At 36.3% G+C, this 20,401-nt stretch overlaps 1 protein-coding gene across 1 annotated transcript in view; it reads left to right on the top strand.

The window, feature by feature from the left end:
* Positions 1-3,506: 3,506 nt before the first annotated feature.
* PCM1 (pericentriolar material 1) overlaps positions 3,507-20,401 on the top strand; it is a 40,993-nt gene continuing 24,098 nt past the window's right edge. Inside the window, 14 exon segments of the mRNA XM_009883920.1 lie at positions 3,507-3,602; positions 4,203-4,448; positions 5,582-5,854; positions 6,412-6,582; positions 10,307-10,484; positions 12,803-12,912; positions 13,329-13,545; positions 14,769-14,952; positions 15,242-15,418; positions 16,184-16,341; positions 16,555-16,769; positions 18,394-18,548; positions 18,630-18,759; positions 19,470-19,604. Coding sequence (XP_009882222.1) covers positions 3,507-3,602; positions 4,203-4,448; positions 5,582-5,854; positions 6,412-6,582; positions 10,307-10,484; positions 12,803-12,912; positions 13,329-13,545; positions 14,769-14,952; positions 15,242-15,418; positions 16,184-16,341; positions 16,555-16,769; positions 18,394-18,548; positions 18,630-18,759; positions 19,470-19,604 — 2,445 coding nt within the window.

The raw sequence follows: 20,401 nt of genomic DNA, 5'->3' as shown, positions 1-20,401 counted from the left end.
AGAGGCACCGGGGGGATTACCCGATCCTCCGGCCCCGTTAGCGGCGAGGAGAGTCGCCGGGAAGGGCTGAGGTACGCGGCTGGGCGGGCTGGTAGCGCTGGGCATCACTCCCGTGGTCGGGGTGTTTGAGTTTGCAGGTCTCCTGGCGCCTTGCTCGTGTGAGGGCTGGCCGGTGCAACGAGGGGGGGACGTCTGCTCCTGTGTGATGATACCGTAGGGTTGGCAGTACTCTATAGGCGTTTAATGGGTTAATGCTAAATTAATGCTCAGTGAGGAGCGCGTGTCTTAAAAAGCTAGCCTTAAATGTTTGCTCCCGGTTTCAGTCTTTATGGTTCTATGATGGCTTTTTACAACTTTTCGATTCCCCTTTTTTAATTTTCAAAAGTTTCTATGTGCAGGGTTAAGTGCTCTTCAGAGCTGTTGCAGTTCTCATCAATGCTATAAGAAAAAAAGTCATAACTAACTCCACTGTTAAAAAAAAATTAAAATATATCTTTGGTTTGTTAGCATGTTTTGTAGTAATACTTTTGAGCAATTTGCATGTTGCTGTTACATGTACAAAATGTTTTGACTACAATCTTACGTGTTTTGACTATAATCTTATGTGTTAGCTTATTATTACTGTAGAAAATATACTTGAAAGTCTTTTTTTTTTCCCAAGTCCCTAGTAAATGTAAGGCAGTGTGTACATGTTCAAATAGAGCTTTTATGCAGATTTTATAATGTGCAAGGAGCTGAGATTGGTAATGGGTTGCTGGATGCAGAAATAGCATAACGGGAGGATACCAAAGCTTTTATGAGAGGATTTATTCTGGAAATAGCTGGTAAAATGAAAAGTAAGAAAAAATACAAATTAGTGAAGTGTGCCTGAGAAACACAGCTTCACAGGAGAGAGTTTCATCTCTAAGAAAAAAGCTGGCTGAATCTCTGTTTATAACTGAGTTGAAGGGATAAAATATCACGATAGCTCTGTGATCTTATGCTTACTTGAGTATAACTCATTTGGAAATATCAAAGACTATAATATGAATGTTTAGAGACTTACTCTCTGGGAAGGGCACAATTCTATTAGAACACTTTAAAATCTGCTTGCTGGAATTAATCAGGATAATATTTTTGAGCGGTAGGGTGCATTGGTGTATGCCTTGTTTGAGAATATTATTCAGAATATTCCGTCTGTGGCAGTGAATTTACCTCAGAAGTAATCAGAGACTCCTACAGCAAAGATAGCTGAAGATAACTATTCACATTTGTTTAATTTAAAACTTTCAGAAAAGCTCTTTGTGTTATGTAAAGCTGCATACTGCCACTTCTTGTTTTTACAGTGGAAGGTAGGGGAAAAACTTATTTTGCTATGGTTTTTGTAAAAATTATATAACATGATGATGAGGAAACAGCTTACTGAATTGGACTGTAAACCCAGATGGCCTATAATCTTGTCAAGATGAACTCATTATGCTTAGTGGCACAGGTCAGGATAGAGTGCCAGTTGAAGTGTTGGGTCTTGTACATCTACAAAGCTCAACAGTTTATCTGTAACTGAAGAAGGTTCTTACAAAACTTAACTGTTTTCTAAAATAAGCTAAACTGGTAACTAGGCATTTGTTTTGAATGCTTGTCAAATTTACCTTGACTTGGCAGGAGAGCTTCCCTGTGAACATTTCATAGGGTGCTTGGGCTTCTACCTGAAAACAAAGAAAATGTGAAAGGGCATTGTGTTCTTATTTTCTAAATAAATCTGACAGTTCACCTGGGTGAAAGTTGCACAGAAGGTGTGGTTTTACAGTTGATCTGTCTGGGTTTCGCTCCTCCTGATGACATGGCTTTTATTTGCCTTCCTTTAGTCTACAGATAGTTCTTATATAGTCATAAGTTTAGCCAGATCAGGGAGCTTATGCAATTGAGAACTTATCTGTTTGTTTGTTGGGTTTTTTTTAATTTTGGTTTTGTTTGTTGGCTAGTTAGTTTATAGATGGTACACTCTGATTGCAGGGCCTAGTGGACACTTCTGTTGGGATGAAGAAGGGAGAATGACTGAATGTGCAAGGACAGTAGGGCACAGATCTACCAGTTCTCAAAGTAGCAGGCACTGAGTTATACCTGTGTTACGATTCTGATTGTGAGATGGAGAAGCTGAATTACTCCTTACAGTGTTAGTGTGGCTTAGGTTGGTACACTGTGGAGTGGAGATGTGGTTATGGTTTAATGAGCATACCTGGTAGATCCCACTTCCTTAATAGTATAGTAATAGGCTGTGTTTGCATGAAAGCACTGCTTTGTGCAAGGGCACCTACTGAGAATGCTGTGCTGTGTGATTTTGATTGAATACTATACCTAAGCGAGATAGATGCACTAGTACAGCTTTTAAAATTAATTCAGGATTAATTTCTTTTTCTGGAACTGATTATAAAAAAACCCTTCTTAGACACTTCTTAATCTTGAGATTTAGGTGATTTCTTCATCCGCACTGTGTGACATCTTAGTATGAAAATTAATAGTAGGTAGGTTGCACTAAAATCTTTAGAAAGACTGTTTTTTTGAACATCTGTAACAGGACTTCATAGCTGTTATAAAGAAAAAGTTTGTAGCTTCGTGCAGTGGAAGTGTGCCAGCAGCACTTAAGCTGCATAGTTTTTATAGCAGCCTAAGAGTATAAACAGTATGTATTCTTTACCTTTTTCAACAGGCTAATCTAGTTTTACTGCTATAAAGGAATATTTTGTTTCTGATCTTTATCATCTTTTTTTATTACTAATGTCAAAACTAGAAGTGAAAGTGGAAACTTTAATCATACAAATTGCTTTATACTGCCCAGAATGACACTATTAGGGAGCAGCAAAGCTTCAGGAAACCTATATTATTTTGTTTGGTTTTGCTAGCAACTGTAAGCGTCGTGGCATTCACTGCTTAAATTACTTAACCTGTAGTAAAGAAATAAAAATCCTTTTATTGATTTCTATTTTCCGTGTATGGTATCCAGTATCCCCCTTCAGTGCTCTGTTGTCAACATCTTAGTGTTGAAATCAATGTGAAAGTTTGACGTACTGGGTCTCCAAAGACACTGTATCAAATAGACATCACCCTGGACCTGAAAGTGCAGGCTTTATGAATCATAAAGTAGTCTTTCCAAGCAAGGTATAGTGTCTTTTAAAAGTGAGGAAAATTGAGAGCCTCAAAAAAAAAAAAATCTTTACTTTCTAAGAGCAGGGATGAAAACAAAAAGGTAAAAAAAAACCTAAAAAAAAAAAACCAACCCAAACCCAGAACTACTTCTTGTTTAATTTTTAATGCCAGTATCTGTGTTCTTCTCACTGTTACATTTTCAGTAACACTGTTTAGTAAACGGGTTTTAGTTTCCTAAAATAGCCTTGTGTTTGCATTTTATAATGAATATGTAGTTGTCATCTCAGATTATGAATCTTTAAAATATTCTACATTAAACTGATTTTAACACAGCACGTTTCTTTCAGCTGTTTCTTTTAGATTCTTTTTATTGATTGCTTGTCATGGCAACAGGAGGTGGTCCCTTTGAAGAAGGCATGAATGATCAGGACTTGCCTAGCTGGAGCAATGAGAGCCTTGATGACCGACTGAACAACACGGTATAATTCATCTTATCTTTCAGTTGCCATATTATGCTGCATGTTAAAATTACCAGGTAGATTCTTTTAGTGGCAGGTAACAATGCAAAACCCTAAGCCTTGTCGGTACACCTTTACAGGTAAGTATCTGCAAAACCAATACAAATAATTGAGGTGGATGTAAGCAAGCACTAACTGTAGTTCAGAGGCTGTGATGTCTGTAGATGTATTTATGGGAAGCGTTTTGGGTAAATAAAGCAGCTAGACACAGAAGTGTTGTAGGTGTCATGAAAGTGAAAACGAATTTTAAAAGTTCTAAGCTTCTGAAGAGTCTTCAGCAAAGAAAAATACAATTTTAGCGTCATTTGAAATTAATTTAATGCATTGTAGAATGAAATGGGTTTAAAATTTCCTGACAAGGTATTTTTAATTTATGCAGTGGAGAAAATTATGTTTTGTAATGTGTTGTTTGCTCTAGAAAACTTAGTGCATATTTTGATACTGGTTTTATTTTTACTTCTAAAATAAAAGTAAACTCTCTTTCACTGAATTAAAACGTGTACTTTTTATCTATATGGGTAACAAATACGACCTTTTTTCTTTCTTTTCCTTCCCCTTAAGGACTGGGGAGGTCAACAGAAGAAAGCAAACAGATCTTCAGAAAAAAACAAGAAAAAGCTTGGTGGGGAAGCTGAAACAAGGCTTACTAATGATATATCTCCAGAATCCTCACCTGGAATGGGACGACGGAAGACCAGAACTCCTCATAGTTTTCCTCATGCTCGATACATGACCCAGATGTCTGTTCCAGAGCAGGCTGAACTAGAAAGGCTTAAACAAAGAATAAACTTCAGTGATCTGGATCAGGTTTGTAAGAATAGTAGCTCCCACTAAAAATATGACTTCAAAATGTATTCAGCTATCTCTTAATAATTTGACAGATAAGTAAAGAAGCTTTCATAAGTGATTAAGGTAAAAAAAAGCTTATAGGCACCATGGGAGCCAAATAAAAATTCTGGTTTTGAACTTGAGAAAATTACGGAAAGTTCAGGACCATGGCTTTCCTATGCTTGAGAGTATGCTAGCTGTCTTCCCTTTCTTCCTCTTAATTGTTAACAAATTCCTGTGTCCTCAGATAGGCATTTCTTACTTGTCATACTTGTCTGCCACTGGAAAATATCTGTTACCTGATTTTGACAGTCTGTTCTTGAAGCACCAGTTTGTGATTCTGGACATTGTTATCCTTGTGAATTAAGCAGAAGAATAGTGTTAAAAACTGCTCCTCAGTAGAATGTAGAGAAATGTGTGTGGCATGAATTCTTGAGCCATAACTGCTTCTTTGGGAATATGGCACATTCATCCTTCCTTTGTCCAAAATGATGAAAAGTATGAGGGATTAATTCTTTGGTAACAAAGCATATATTTGTGCTAACAGTTTCAGAATAGAGGCTTGTTAATCTTTGCCAAAGTTTGTTGTTCACTTGTTTGGGTTGTGAAGATTCTTTCAAATGCAATTCATTACTTTGACTTCAAATATAAAGACTGGACGTAACTTAATCCCCATTTACATTACGGCAACAAGTTGCTATTCAGGAGGTTCTAAAGAAAAGCTGAAGTTATGAGGTATCATATTCTCCAAATGAATGTGTTGCTTTTTTATTATTATTATTCCAAATGTACCTGGAGAAGTAGGATGCCTTTCACTGCAGTAAAGGTGGAGGCCACAGCAAGGGTGAGGAACTAAGCTCTGAGGAACTGCAGAACACTTCTGCTTCTCAGCTGGTCTGTGAGGGTGGTCTTGCTTTCTGAAAACTATATGGCAAAAATCACCAGCACTGTCTTCAGCTAGGTTTTGTCTAGTCAATGACTAATAAGATAACTTTAAAATCAGTCTAAAAATACTGCAGAACTGGTAGTCCAAGCAGTGAAACTAATCAGTGTTGAGAATATATTGGAGGGGGGAAAAAAGCATTTGTTCTTTTTTGTTTGTTTGTTTATAGAGAAGCATTGGAAGTGATTCTCAAGGCAGGGCAACGGCTGCTAACAACAAACGTCAACTTAATGAAAACAAAAAGCCATTCAACTTCCTATCGCTACAGATAAACACTAACAAAAGCAAAGATCCTGCCTCAGGTTCCCAAAAAAAGGAAAGTGGGGTGTCAGTGCAATGTAAAGAGTTGTTTGGAGCTGCTCTAAGCAAGGATTTCTTACACAATTGTCAAGTCTCTGCTCAAGAAGATGGAAGGGGAGAACCAGCTATGGATAGTAGCCAGGTATTTACATAGCCTATAAAATCTACAGAATATTGACTTTTGGGTTTTAATTACCTTGTGACTTTTCAGTGCATTTTTCTAAATTTCGGAGAAGTATAACTGTTAAATCTTTATTGGCAATACTTATCTTCCCGCTGTTTTAAAAGGCAACTTGAGGAAAATGTGAAACCAAACTTAATCATGTATTGTTCTTTAGAAATCTGCTTACTGGTAACAGAAGCAGTATTAATTTTCAACTTAGAGGTTGGTTCTTTTTTTATATGGTTCCAGTAAATGCTCTCACAGTTTAATATTTCATACGTTAATGAGCCTCAATTCTGTTTTAGTCTATGTCGACAAGAAGCCCTGTGCTTCAGCCTTGCAACTTCACGCATGCATAAATCTATCCTTATAAAAGCTGTTGACTTTTAACTGCTTGCAGAACTGTGCTTATAGGATTGAAAGTACTAGTACGTCACCCTTTAATTACTACTTTGCTGTTGCTGTCACTGTGTCTTGTGCATTAAATACGTTAAAGCTGTAGCTGAATGCATTCAGTAATTTCAGTGTCTTTACAGATTGTGAGCAGACTAGTTCAGATTCGCGACTATATTGCTAAGGCCAGCTCCATGCGGGATGATCTTGTAGAGAAAAATGAAAGATCGGCCAATGTTGAGCGTTTATCACACCTTATAGATCACCTTAAAGAGCAGGAGAAATCCTATCTGAAATTTTTGCAAAAGATGCTTGTAAGTCTGAGAACGTAATTTATTTGTTTCTGCACTGTAAGCTTTTTTAGGAGTTGACCATTGATGTTTTGGTGGTGCTACTGGGGGTGTTGGTTGTGATATGTAGTACCTTCCATTATTCAGTTTTACTGCCCCCTTTATATAGCTTTTGATTTATGCCAATGAAATATTTCAGGCTAGAGAAAATGAGGAGGATGATGTTCGGACTGTAGATTCAGCTGTGGGATCTGGTTCTGTAGGTGAGAGCACATCGCTAAACGTAGATGTGCAGTCTGAGGCTTCAGATACCACGGTAAGCTGCCTTTTAGTAATTAAGGTGTTAGAAATGAAGACTTTGTTTTGGTTTGGTTTGGTCCTGATTGTTGTGATAGTTTCATAGTCTGCAGTTCAATTAAAAAATACTAAATCCCCAAAGACTCTGTTCGGGAGATGTTCATGCATGTGTGGATTTGGGGTTTTTTAGATATGGGGGGGAAAAAATTAACGATTCTGTCACAACAATATATCATGATTAGTTTTTTTTAAATCTTTAGTCTTTCTTCGAAGTAGGATAAAAAGTTAAATGTTTCCTTTGGCAGAGCATGCACTGTATTGATGTAGGAAGGAATAGTTTTCTATACAATTTTTCACCTATGAGTTTGTTTCTGTTAGTGGGGAAGATTTGCTGGTGTTGGGTGAGGAGAGGGTTAGAAATGAGTCTTTAGTGGGCCGTTGCCCAAGCGTCTTTCTAGTAATATGGTAGTATTGCTCTAACACAGAAGTTTCTCTCCTTTTTTCGAGAGGAGCACCTTTTAGAAAATGTGTTCTGAATTTAGTTTTGACATATGCAAAGAGTCGTCCTTTCTATTTATAAAAGCTTTTTATATTAACATGCTAAACAATTCTTGTAGTAGATACAAAAGCATTTTAATAACTACTTATGTTTTTACATCTTTAATACTACTATACTGAGAAAAAGTACTAGAGAGCTAGCTGGTACTCCTTGGCATAGTTAGTACTCTGAATGTTCTACAGATAAGGACAATTTACATGTTTGGAAGTAAAACAGCAGTTAAAACATTAAGAAGTTCTTGCAATTATTTTTAGCTTTCTAAGAATTCTTTCTATCCTTGTAAAGAAATAAAATGATAGACATGTAAGATGTACTTTTAACTTAAAAAAAATTAATTTATAGACATGTAAGATGTACTTGTAACTTTAAAAAAAATAATTGATAAATGCAGAAAAAGACCAGTACCATTTTTAAGAAATATGTGTGTAAACTTGCTTTTTTCTTCATCTTTATTGCAAAATGGGGTTTAGTTTTGATATTTCGCTCTTCATTTTGCATCTAATTTCTCTTTACATGCAGCTTCAGTATGTTATGTGCAGAATGAATACTTCTAGTCCTATAAGGTTGATTGCTATATGGAGCCTTATTGTTATGAAAGTTCTAAGAATGACTAAAAATGTCTTTGCTCTTTAGTATATTTTATTTGATACTAGTTTTCATTATTTGACAAGATACAAGTGGGTAGGTTTGTAACTTAAAAATGCATGCTAAGTTGGAGCACATGTTGAAAATCTAACATACTAAACTATTTAATAAAGGAGGTATCTTTTAGTTTGAGCATTCGGCCCCGCATTGAGGACAAACTAGGGAATTCAGCTTCACAAGAACAGGTTACAGACATTGATGTTACAGCAAGCCCTAAAGGGAAAAGTGACAGAGCTGCTCTGAATGACAGGGAAATCTGGCCTTGTAGGATTAATAGCCAAGAACATGGATTGCCTTCAAAGGTACACTTCAAAATATTATTTTAGCCTCAAATAGGTTTTGTACATGCTGATTTTGTTGTTTTGTTTTTTTTTTCCTCCTGTTAACTGCTTCAAATGTATTTGTTACTTACAGTGAATGTTCCCATTTGGCCTGCTTATCTGTATCCAGCTGTCTTTTCATTGAATGAGTTGTCTTTGCCTAGACTTTTTTTTCCCTTTAAATAGAAATGTTTGACAACTTTCTCTTCTGAAGTGTCAACATTGACAGAGAAAGTACTACATGTAACTCTGTACAGCAGGTGTTCTGATTTTATGTAGATGATCCTTCCAGTTTTGCTGTTCTCTTTTGGGGAAAGCATATTGTAAATGTGACTTTTAGACACTTGTCATGTTTACACTAATAGTCTGCCCATGCAAATTTAAGCTAATACCATATAGAGAAAATAAATTAGAGAATAGTAGCCTTAACTTGTTCCACAAATGTTTTTGTATAGCTGTTTATTTAAATATTTGTTTGGAAGGGGGAAGACTAAGGGCTTGGAGTCTAAAATTTCTTTTGTTATCTGTTACCAGCTTTTCTATGGCTTTGTTTTGATTTTTTTTTTTTCCCATAAAATGATTATTTCTCTTCCATAAAATAGAAGGCTTAATTTTTATTGTCAAGCTTATTAGTTTAAATGTAGAACTAAGCTTGAAAAATTTGTTGTTTGATTATAATGAACTCAAGCAAATCTGGTACTTTAGATAAAGCTTGGGTTAGTTAGTAGGTGAAAGAAGCTGAGACGCATCCACTTCTCCCTTTCTTCCCCTCGTTCCTTTCTGTGTTGATTTCATTGTGTACTCTATCCTGCCTCTGTATATAAAAGATGAAAAATTAACAGTAATGATCAGTATCAGTTGCAGTGTGTGTTTTAGTGACACTTAGAGAAGTTTAGAGTTCTGGGCGAGTTCTCCTTTCTCTGCTGGAAAGTTGAGCATTCCCTGGTACCCAGAACTAGTTGATAAGATACCTGCTTCTGTTCTGACATTTGGTGCAGAATTTTTGGACTGAGAGATTTTCATACTTTAGGAACTCAGCACTATGTAGACAGAAGATGATGCTTTTAAGTTAGTAATGCTCTTTTTAAATACTTGTCAACAAAAAGGAGGCAAAATTTTCTGTGGTTTCATCTGCATAGCGCAATAATCCAGCTTTAGACAGGATCAGGATCTTAACTGGATGTGTCATTAAAATACTTAATTTGCTGACAAACCTCAAATAAAAGTTTTGAGGCAAATCCCCAGCTTTTAATTAGGATAGGGTGAGGAAAATAACTTAGTTTAAATATATATTTTAAATGCCCAACGTGCTTTTGTTCCTTCAGATCTATTTCCACGTGTTTGAAAATATGGTATAAAGGGGGTTCTGTGCGTGGTTTTGTTTTGAAATTGGTTTACCTAAATCTGATCTATTCTAGTATCTATGGCATAAATATAGCCTACAAACCTAAACACATTATAGGTTAAGAAGAATAACTGCCCCAAAAGACTGCTGAAAATTTAGAGATTTTAGGCCAGTAAACCAATTATATATTGGTAGTATATGTAGCTCCATGATACTATGCCTTATCTCTTAGCTTTACCAGTCTTATAGCTTAATGCACTCTTCTATGAATTTATGATTCAGAGAAGTGCTTGCATTAGGCTTTGGGACACATTAGGGCAGCTGTCTGGCTTTCTAAAGAAAACTTTAACCTCCAAGGAGCGGTAAGCATGTCTTGGTGGTACAGGCTTCTCCCTATTGGATGTCTGAAATTTGTAGATTGACAAGGACTACCAGAAAGGTGAAGCTATTTCATTTTCACCTTTTCACACTAACTAGGCTGTTTGATTCTGTTAAAGTCCTGCTTGTTTTGACACTTCTGTCACCTAGTACTCAACAAATAAGTTGTCATGATTATGGTTAATGTTCTTCCATATCTTGCAGGCCAGAGATCCTCAACAGGAAGCTAAAGAGGAGTTAGAGAACTTGAAGAAGCAGCATGATTTATTGAAAAGGATGCTACAACAGCAGGAGCAATTAAAGGCTCTTCAAGGAAGACAGGCAGCTCTTCTTGCTTTGCAGCATAAAGCAGAACAAGCAATTGCTGTCATGGATGATTCCGGTATGTGGAATGACTGTCTCTTCAGTAGCATGTTAGTGTGCTGATTGAATGATTAAAGCTGGAATTGTGGAATATGCATCAAAAAGTCTTTTTTTATAATGCACTTTTAAAAAAATATGCTGCAAGGCTTCTATTTCTGAAACGAGTTGACAATGTAACATTGTAAAATGATGTGTCAGTTAAAAAACACACAACTGATTTCTGTGGTTCACTTGTAAAATCCTAAAATTGTGGATTTTTCTCCTAAAAATTAGTCTACCACATCAGGTTAGGAGTCTCCCTCTCCTCTCCATCAATGTACCAGACCTTTGAAGGAAAGAATCGGAATTGGCAGATGCAGAGTGTTCTCTCCCTTTCTGCATCCTTCTGGATATAGGCAGTTGGTAGTGTGAATTTTTGTTTGCTTTTTAATGGGATTCTTTTTTTTTTTGGTGGCAGGTTGCCTGACAGTTTAATAGCCACTGTTAGGCTAATGGTTTAGCCAATAAAAGAAAGGAGGAATTTGCTAAAACCCTTAATGAGTAAATTTGAAACTAGAACTCTGAAATTCTATAGCATGTAAATTGTGGGCATGATTATGAGAATAGAATACCACCATTACATGTTAACCTTCAGTTTAAAAGCATTCTTCTAATTCGTTTTCATATGTTGCCAACTTTTCAAAAATTACCTTTGGGACAGACTTCTTTTTGATCTCTGCTTAAAGGTTGGTAGCAGAGTTGTTCTCTCAAGAATTCAGTCTTAAAAGGGAGACAGTTGTCCTTGCAGCAGTGCACTGTTGACATGTGAATTATCTTTTCTTTGGAAACTCATCCTGCTCCCTGCCTCTCCCTAAATCCTGTTCAGTTTTCTGTGGAAATGGGGTACAGTTATGTGTGCAGTCACAAGGAATGACATTTTTGCACTGAGCAAGTTCAGATTCAGCCTACGTTACTGTTCCATGACTCTTCCTCTTAAGAATAGGCTTGATTAGAGGGTATATGGGATAGCAGTTCTTATTAAAATTAGTTTTTGTATTTAAAATAGCTTAATTTGTAGAAATATAAGTGTTGGTTTCTGCATTTTCCAAAAAGTCTCTCGTTAAGGTTCCTTGAGCTCATCTTTCTGCTTTTTCTTCTGTCCTTGATTTGATAAACTATAGGAAAGAAGATGGAACTAGTTAAGAAAACTCTAGATTTTAGTGTAGGAAGAGAAGCAGAGAAGTTGGTAGGTAGAGTGCTTTTAGGAAGCTACTGCAGGGACAAAAGAAGCAGGTGACTTCAAAGGTGTTTCCTTGGTTCTCAAATGGTTTTCAGTAATTGCTCTTCTCCTGTGTGCTCTGCAGCAATAGACCTGTGATGGAATGTGCTTTCTCTTGTTTCCTCAAATATATAAAACTCCATCTTGATGAGCAGTGTGGGTATAAAATAGGATTACTTATAAATTAGAACTACTTGGTTTATTTAATTCTTTGGTGGTGTTTTTATTGGTTTCACATTTCCACCTATGTCACTCTTAATAAGTTTCTTACTGCTGTTTGTGTTGACTGACTTAAGGATGTGGTATGTGCCAGAACTGTAGGGCAGGAAATGTAAAGATTCAAATAGGGCAAAATAAGTGGTTTTAAATATGAAAATAGTAAAACTTATTGTGACTAAAGCAGGTAACAAAGTCATGATCTGTGAGGAAAATAAATAATATTTGTGCTTGATTTTTCTTGTGAAGTGTTGGTTCACACTTGCAGAAAAAGAAAGTTATTTGGATCTCTCAGCTGCCAGTTCCATATCTTAGTACTGTTTGAGTTTTCAGGGAGGGAAAAAAGCTTTCTTTTTAATGTATTCCTCTCATAAAGCTTTTTGAAGGACAAACGCCCAAGACTGCAGCTGTAAAGATTACAACTTATACCAAGATGAAAGCTTGGTGTCCTGTTAATTTGTTATTTTAAGGAAGTAAAATTACATGCACTGTTCTTGGTTTGGCTATACTAAGTAATAACAATTCTGGTTTTAACAAGAAAAATGTTTCCATCAACCCTAGACAACTTGATTGTTTTCATTTTGCTCTGACCTTTTTAGCAAAACACAGAACGGACTTAAAAGTCCTTTTGTATGGTTCTTCACAAAGGAGCTATGAGTTGGCTTGGTAGCATTTCTGTAATGGAAGTAATCTTTCAAGTGTAAAGTCAGTGGGAAGGACACAACATTAAAAATAATTGCTGTATTTTAAGAGGTGCAGTATAGTGATGTTCTGGTTAAACCAAGAATTTTCATCAAATAGCCTTTATTTCATCGCTGTGGAAAAGTATTTACATTTTTTTCCTCCTTCTTCTGCCTGCCCAGTTGTAACAGAGACTACAGGTAGTGTTTCAGGAGTAAGCCTTACCTCGGAACTGAATGAAGAATTGAATGACTTAATTCAGCGCTTTCATAACCAGCTTCATGATTCTCAGGTCAGTCCTTGGGTTGCACTGTATAAGTTTTGTCATTGTCGGTTTTCGTTTTCTTTTGAACAGTGCAGTTAAATGTCTTGCTTATTTGTGTGTGTTTGCTAGTGGAGTAATTAGGGTTCCCCCAAACTTGAAAGCTCCGCATCTTTGCGAAGATTTATTAGCTGACTGATCTATACTTTCTGTCTCACAGTTTTCCATGAAAGTTCAGAGAAGTGGTTTCTATATTGCAATAGAAATACATATTAACTCCATATATAATTGGGATATCATGAAAGTGTTTTCAGTATCAGTTTCACGTTATAATGTTCTTAGTTCTGTTGTTGAGCCTTGCAAGCCTATAAGAGGGCTTTTTGTTTCTTACAGTTTGTTTGGCTTTTTTCATAGTACTCTGAATAAAATGAAACTACTCTTTTTAGACACAGTCTGTGCCAGACAATAGAAGGCAAGCAGAAAGTCTTTCACTTACCAGAGAGATTTCACAAAGCAGGAACTCTTCAGTGTCCGAACACCTGTCAGATGAGAAGGCACAGCTTTTTAACAAGATGCGAATGTTGCAGGGTAAAAAGCAAAAAATGGACAAGCTGTTAGGAGAACTTCATACACTTCGTGACCAACATCTAAATAACTCCTCCTGTAAGTAAATACAGGCAGAATTGTATATGTTCAAGAATACAACTTTTTTAATGTGCATGTTTGCAATGTGATCTTTTTCAGCTTGCAACTGGTTAATGAAATGCAGGTGATAAAGCTGTGCTGGGGCAATATTATGTAAATGTATTTTAATGCTATATAAGTTTCTGGCTTAATGGAGAACTACAAGTAATGATGATAAGTGTTTTTTCTTGTAGCACTTAGGTTTTTAACATCAAAGTTGACCAATGTGAGGATGTGATGACAGGATTTTTTTCCTCAAAGCTTGTCTGTGACACATCTGTCTTGTGGAGTGTACCATACTCTGTATTTTTATCACAGTACACCTGTATTTCTGTACTTGGCACTTCAGATGTTTGTAGCTCTATGGCGTTATGGGGTTTCCTTGTCCATATTCTCTCATGCGCTAGTTGCAGGGACTTTGATCATAGGCTGTCTGAGAGGACCTTAACTGGCTGAATGAGCTAGAGGTTTGACCTGTTCCTTAGATGGCTTTTCCTCTCCTTAAAGTCTTTGTGCAGGCCTACTTGCTGGTCTCACTTTCTATTTCAAGAAATACATTTGTACTGGTGTGGTTTGTCCTATAGCTGGAAACTTCTGAGGGATGATCACAGGGTATTCTGCTTAACGTGAGGCACTTGAAGCATGGTCCTGGAGAAGGGCAGGCTGATTTAATAATTCCATTACTATGCCCCCATCTTTCTACATACACTTAATCCGTATTATACAAGTATATTTGGTTATGATTTCATGTAGCTGGAAAAAGCAAACATCAAATCTCAAATCTGTGTTCTACAGCATATGGATTAAAGACCTTAGCAGAGGGAAAAAAAAGATAGAATTTTTATCATGTTGAAATGCTAAATTCCAAAAAAGCAATTCAGCCATAAATAAAACCTTAAAAGAACTCTTTGAGCATATTCACAGCATGAAAGCTTCCACTTCTGAAGTTCACTAAAGCTAAAAGAAACTGACTGGAGTCTTATTTTAAAAGCTACTTATTACTCTGCCTGTTGGCATTGCATGCCATGAAACTTAAGACAAAAGCATTTGTTCATCTAAGAAAAGAAGTTATTAACTGCTGGTTGGTATGTTGGTAATATTTTCTGTAGTTACATTTTAATGTAATTCAGTTAAGCGGGTTCCTTTTGCAAGTTGTTCTTATGAGCTATATTTTTTTTTTTCTGTAGTTTTTCCTGCTTCAGGTTCTCCTCAAAGGAGTATTGATCAACGAAGTACAACTTCAGCTGCTTCTGGTCCTGTGGGCATAGTAACTGTTGTCAATGGTGAATCAAATAGCCTGGTATCTGCTCCTTATCCTCCTGATTCCCTGGTTTCTCAGAATGAGAGTGAAGAGGATGACAACCTAAATCCAACAGAAAAGCTTCAGTAAAAGTTCTTCAATTTTTTTTTTTATAATGTGCTTTAGTGATTTTAAGTGTTATAAATTCTGTGTTAAGAAACCCTTTCGTGTTTTAATCTACTTAATTTAGTATTATAGACCATTTAGTAAATAGTCCAAGACAGTTAAATGAGTTCAGAGCTTCAAGCAGAAGGTTCTTACAGCTAGGGAAACGGCAGTAAACCTTGAGCTTTAAATGGTATATATACTTTTCAACTCTACATAGATTTGATTAATATGACAAAACACGTAGCATATTCTTTTCTTTCTCCTCAGGAAGCTAAATGAAGTTCGTAAGAGGCTGAATGAGTTACGGGAGTTAGTTCACTACTATGAGCAAACATCTGATATGATGACAGATGCTGTGAACGAAAACACTAAGGAAGAGGAAGAAACAGAAGAATCAGAAAGTGATTCTGAACATGAGGATCCACAGCCTGTTACAAATATTAGGTTGTTGTATTTTTTTGTCCTCCTGAATCTTTGTAGCTAAGTTGTTAAAGGTTTCCTGGAGCAATGCATTATTATTTAAGTCAACCAGAAGTAACTTAATTCTGTGATTACATTAACTTTACAAAATTTTTAATTTGGGATATCATTCTTATACAGATGATTAGTGATAATCTTGTCCTTCGTAATGTATTTATATAGCAAAGATAGATTAGATTGGACATTTAGAAAATCAATATAAGAGACTTAAATCTGTCATTCCTTTGGGTTTATGCACTGAGTTATGTGTATGGAAGTCTACTAAAAGGTTAACAGGCCTAGAGTAGAGAATTGGAACAAAAACAAACTTCAGTTTAGAGAGGCATTTAGAGCTATAGTCTAACAGGGCAACTGTGCGCATCAAGGATCTTTGCTGTGCAGAAATCAATACTAATTTAGCTGTGAATCATTTAAAGTTTTCATAGTGTAGACATATACCTTGAAAGCCTCTTATATTGTTGTAGATCTAGCAGGGGTAATTCATAGCTGCTTCTGATTGCTTAAAAAAAAAGATCTATTAGAGAGATGGGTATTGAGATTGGGATTATATTGGGATTTGGTATTGAGGAATACCAAATGTCTGGACTGATTTGATATGGGGTTGATTTTATTTTTTTTTTAAAAGGGTCAGGACACATTCCTATAAAAGACAATTAATAAAATGACTGAGGGGAAAATTGCATTGATATCAGGTATTAAAAGGTTAATGAGTAATGTATTTCACCCTAGAAACCCTCAAGGAATGAGTAGTTGGAGTGAAATAAATAGCAACTCAAATGTACAGTGTGGAACTAACAACAGAGATGGAAGACATCTTAATACAGACTGTGAAATAAATAACCGATCTGCTGCTAATATAAGGACTCTAAAAATGTCTTCTACTCTAGGTATGTTTTAAAATCTTGTAATGATTTTAAGTCGTAGTGCAAGTAATTCTGATAGCCGCACAGAATTTGGGAGAACCTTGCTTGATGAGCAAAATGTTCAAGAGTCTAACCATTAAGCTGATACTTTTCTAATGTCCAGTAATTACAGTGGACTTCAGAAGTTCAACAACGTGTCATGGGTATTGTTTTGTTTCCTCCTCTCCCTGCCTCCAGACTGTCATAATAGGGAGGATGACAAAGATATCGACCTACCCCAAGGTGAAGATGATGAAGTGGAAGAAGACAGAGTTAGTGAAGATTCCATATCTAGTCACAGAAGCAGCCTGGGTGATGTTGCTGGAGATGCTGAGTTTGAGCAGAAGATCAATAGGCTTATAGCTGCAAAACAGAAACTTAGACAGTTACAAAACCTTGCTGCTATGGTGCAGGTATTTTATGAATATAAATCTGTGCAGAAAAATGTAGCATTCATGATTTCATGTAATGTGTAACTCTTAATAGGGAAAACCACTCTGCTTAGTGTAACATTTCAAATGCTCATTTTTAGGCTGGGAAAGAGAGATACTATGTGATTTTTCTGAAGTCAAGGGTGCTACTTCTGAAGTTCAGATTTGGAATTTTCTTGGGGAATGCTAACCTATCAGAAGAATGGCCTTAATACTTAGCACTGGATTGCAAAATATGAACTAAGTAGTCTAATATTTTTTAAAATTATATTGGCCTACATTTTTAAGCTTGTAATGAATATTCATCAGTTTTAGTTTTTGAATTCTAGGTTTTGCAACATTGTTCAATCAATAAGGAAAAGTTATTTGGTTTTGATTAAAATCTTCAGATGTTGCAACATGTTCAAGTTGGGGTGTTTTGATTTGGGTTTTTGGCAGTGGTGTTGGTTTTGGGGCTTTTAGTTTTGGGTTTTTTGTGTTTTTTTTCTGTTTGTTTCAGAATCTTGAGGGCCATCCATGAATTGCAATGTTTTTAATTTAGACTCTCAAGCTAATTCAGTGATGTTTTACTAAAACATCTTTTCATTAATCCAGTGTCCCTACAGAATGCTTACATTTGATGACCACATAGGTGTATCAGAGATGTAAAGGCTTTATGTGAAAACTCTAAAATCAATCTCAAGTATAACCTACATTTTACAATAACAATAGTATAAACACTATATTGTTATTTCAGGATTATACTGCTATGAAAGATTTCTCAGCATCTGGGTCAGGCTTGTTTTTTGCCATCACTATAGAGATGTTAACTGTACAGTGGCGTAAATCAGAATTATAGATGATACAGCAGCTTTCTTAGCAAATAACCTAATTAATGGCATGTCTTCAATCTTTCCTTCATATTTACACTGTATGTGCACAGTAATGGATCTGTAGGTCTGTGTAGGCTGTGTCATACTTGGTCACTTAAGGTGGTGATCTCTCCTGTTCTGCAGGTTCTGTATTAAGAATGATGATGTTGAAAAAACTAAATGAACAGTGGCTACAGCTTTAATATTTTCAATTTAAGTTGAGAACTGAAAATACAAAAATTATGAGAATAAGAAAAGTGGAATAGAGAACCATGTAGAAGACTGTTTTGAAAATATTTTAGATTTAACTTTCAAGAGTAGTCTTGTTTTTATTTTAAGCTGTTAATAATATTTAACTTCATGACTACAGTAATTATGCAGTCTTTCTCACCTCAGTCTCCTGTTCCTCTTTTTGCCTCACCCTATGTTTCTTGACATGCCTGTGTATTTCTACCCACTCGGTCACAGGCATAAAATACAGTTCAGGTGCTTTACATTTCCAGAATGAGACAAGTTATCTTGCATTTATATTGGAAGTTTCAGTAGTGTGAGCTTTTTAACTTTAAGTTAATGAGAGAATTTAATTTCTCTTAAAGGCATGATGCCATGAAGATGGCTTCTCAGTTTATGATCTGAACTAAAGATAAAGCTATTCAGACTGCTTATTTTTGAAAAATTAGTTTGGCAAACTAAAATTGTTACATTTTGTGCATGAACATGAAAATAGCCTAACTGCCTTTCTGACATCCTTTCAGGATGATGATCCAGAACCTCAAGCAACAATTGCAAACACATCTAATATTGGTGACTTGTTTTTGGGTGAGATGGAAGAGACAAAACAACAACCGAACAATGTCCGAACTAGTGCCAACAAGTTACAAAAAGATGCAGGACTGAATGAAAAAGCAAGGTATGCCTTTGTCAAAGGATAGTACAATCATGCTTTAGGCAACTTCTTGCCAAGTAATATGCGGATAACTTATTCATGCAGAGAGAAGTTTTATGAAGCTAAACTTCAGCAGCAGCAACGGGAGCTTAAGCAGTTACAAGAAGAAAGAAGAAAACTGATTGAAATTCAAGAAAAAATTCAGGTGTTGCAGAAGGCTTGTCCTGACCTTCAAGTAGGTAGAATGTATTTCTTTGCTTTCCTAAGGTGTTGAGCAACAAAAGAAAATATTTTTCACACTATTTTTTCACTGTAGAAATTGGAGAAAACTTAATTTAAGTAATATTTGTATACTGTAAGCAGCTGGACTTCTAAGCCTAGGGAAGAGCTCTGGTTATCTCATTTCACTCTGGAAGTTCTTATGCAGTGAGTGCTGTGACAAGCTCCAATTTCACTGTAGTTTGTCCTCAAAGCCTTGATTTAAAGTCTTCAAAGACAGAGAACCTTCTGTCTTATTTTTAGCCTGAAGTTTTTCTGTCTGTACCTGCTAGTCACTGCATCTTTGCTCCTCTTAGTAGTCATTTGCAGGGTCTGGTATTTTAAAACAATATTGTGTCTTGTAAACATGATCAATCTTTGTTGTATTCCAGCTTAACTGCACAGTGCTGTACTGTTTCTCATACTCTTTGAAGATGAACTTTTTTCTATGAAGGGAGCAGTAGCTTATCAATGCTGTGCATCTACAGCATTATATAATACTATATTACATTAAAATGTTTTGTTGATTCCTGGCCAAGTTCTGAGTTAAGTATTTGATTTGAAAATCCCTTTGCACTGAATACTCATTCTTCTGTCTCTTAAAGCCTGAACTGTGTTGGGGTTTAGCCAGGAGTAAGTTTTAGAAAGCTTCTCTACTCGATTTTGCCATTTTGCTTTCTCTTGCAGTTGTCCGCTGGCCTGGGTAACTGCCCGGCCAATAGGCAAACTTCACCAGCAAGCTCAACTCCAGCCACGAACGAGTGTAACACAGCTGGCAAGCCTTTGCTTGAATTTGATGAATCTGTACCAGTAGGCAATGAGGTATTTCATACTTGATATTCTGTGACTTAAAAAAGGTTTAAAAAGGAAGAAACTGCTAAGTAACTTGTACACATTTTTAAGTATTTGGCAAGAGTAGTAGCCATTTTAACAAAGTGTGTGTAATCACAGGCAAGTCATCCATGAAGAAAATGATGGCAGTATTTGAAACATAGTTTATCTCCTACACATCTTCTTTCCCCTTTTCCCCCAGAATATGTTCCTTAAATAATGATCTGGATATTATTTTCTGAAAATTATGCTAGCATTTGTAGGTGTGGAGGGATATGCAATGCAAAGTGTTTCCTGGCTAGACTAGACATCAGAAAAAAGTATCTGAAAAATGCCTTTTTTAATAAACTTTCTCTGAGTTGCATCAGCATTCTTGTAAGTTTGCCGTTAACAGTTTAGGTGAAGCTGATTGGGTGATGCCTGTACTGTTGTCATTTACAGCCAAATTTTCCTTCTCCAAGAAGAGAATTTCAGAACTTTAACATGTTCCAAGTAAGCGTTATAGGACAACTTACCTCTTTTCACTAAATAAAAGGTCAGCCTGGGGAAGAGAAGGCTCTGGTGAGACCTTATTGTGGCCTTCCAGTCCCTAAAGGGGGCTACAGGAGAGCTGGGGAAGGACTTTTTACTAGGGCATGTAGTGATAGGACGAGGGGGAATGGATATAAACTGGAAGAGGGCAGGTTTAGATTAAACATTAGGAAGAAGTTTTTCACTTTGAGGGTTGTAAGGCACTGGAGCAGGTTGGCCAGAGGTTGTTGAGGCCCCGTCCCTGGGGGTGTTCAAGG

Source organism: Charadrius vociferus, unplaced genomic scaffold (assembly GCF_000708025.1).
Source record: "Charadrius vociferus isolate BGI_N301 unplaced genomic scaffold, ASM70802v2 scaffold514, whole genome shotgun sequence".
NCBI lineage: Eukaryota > Metazoa > Chordata > Aves > Charadriiformes > Charadriidae > Charadrius > Charadrius vociferus.
This window is presented reverse-complemented; position numbering and strand designations above follow the sequence as displayed.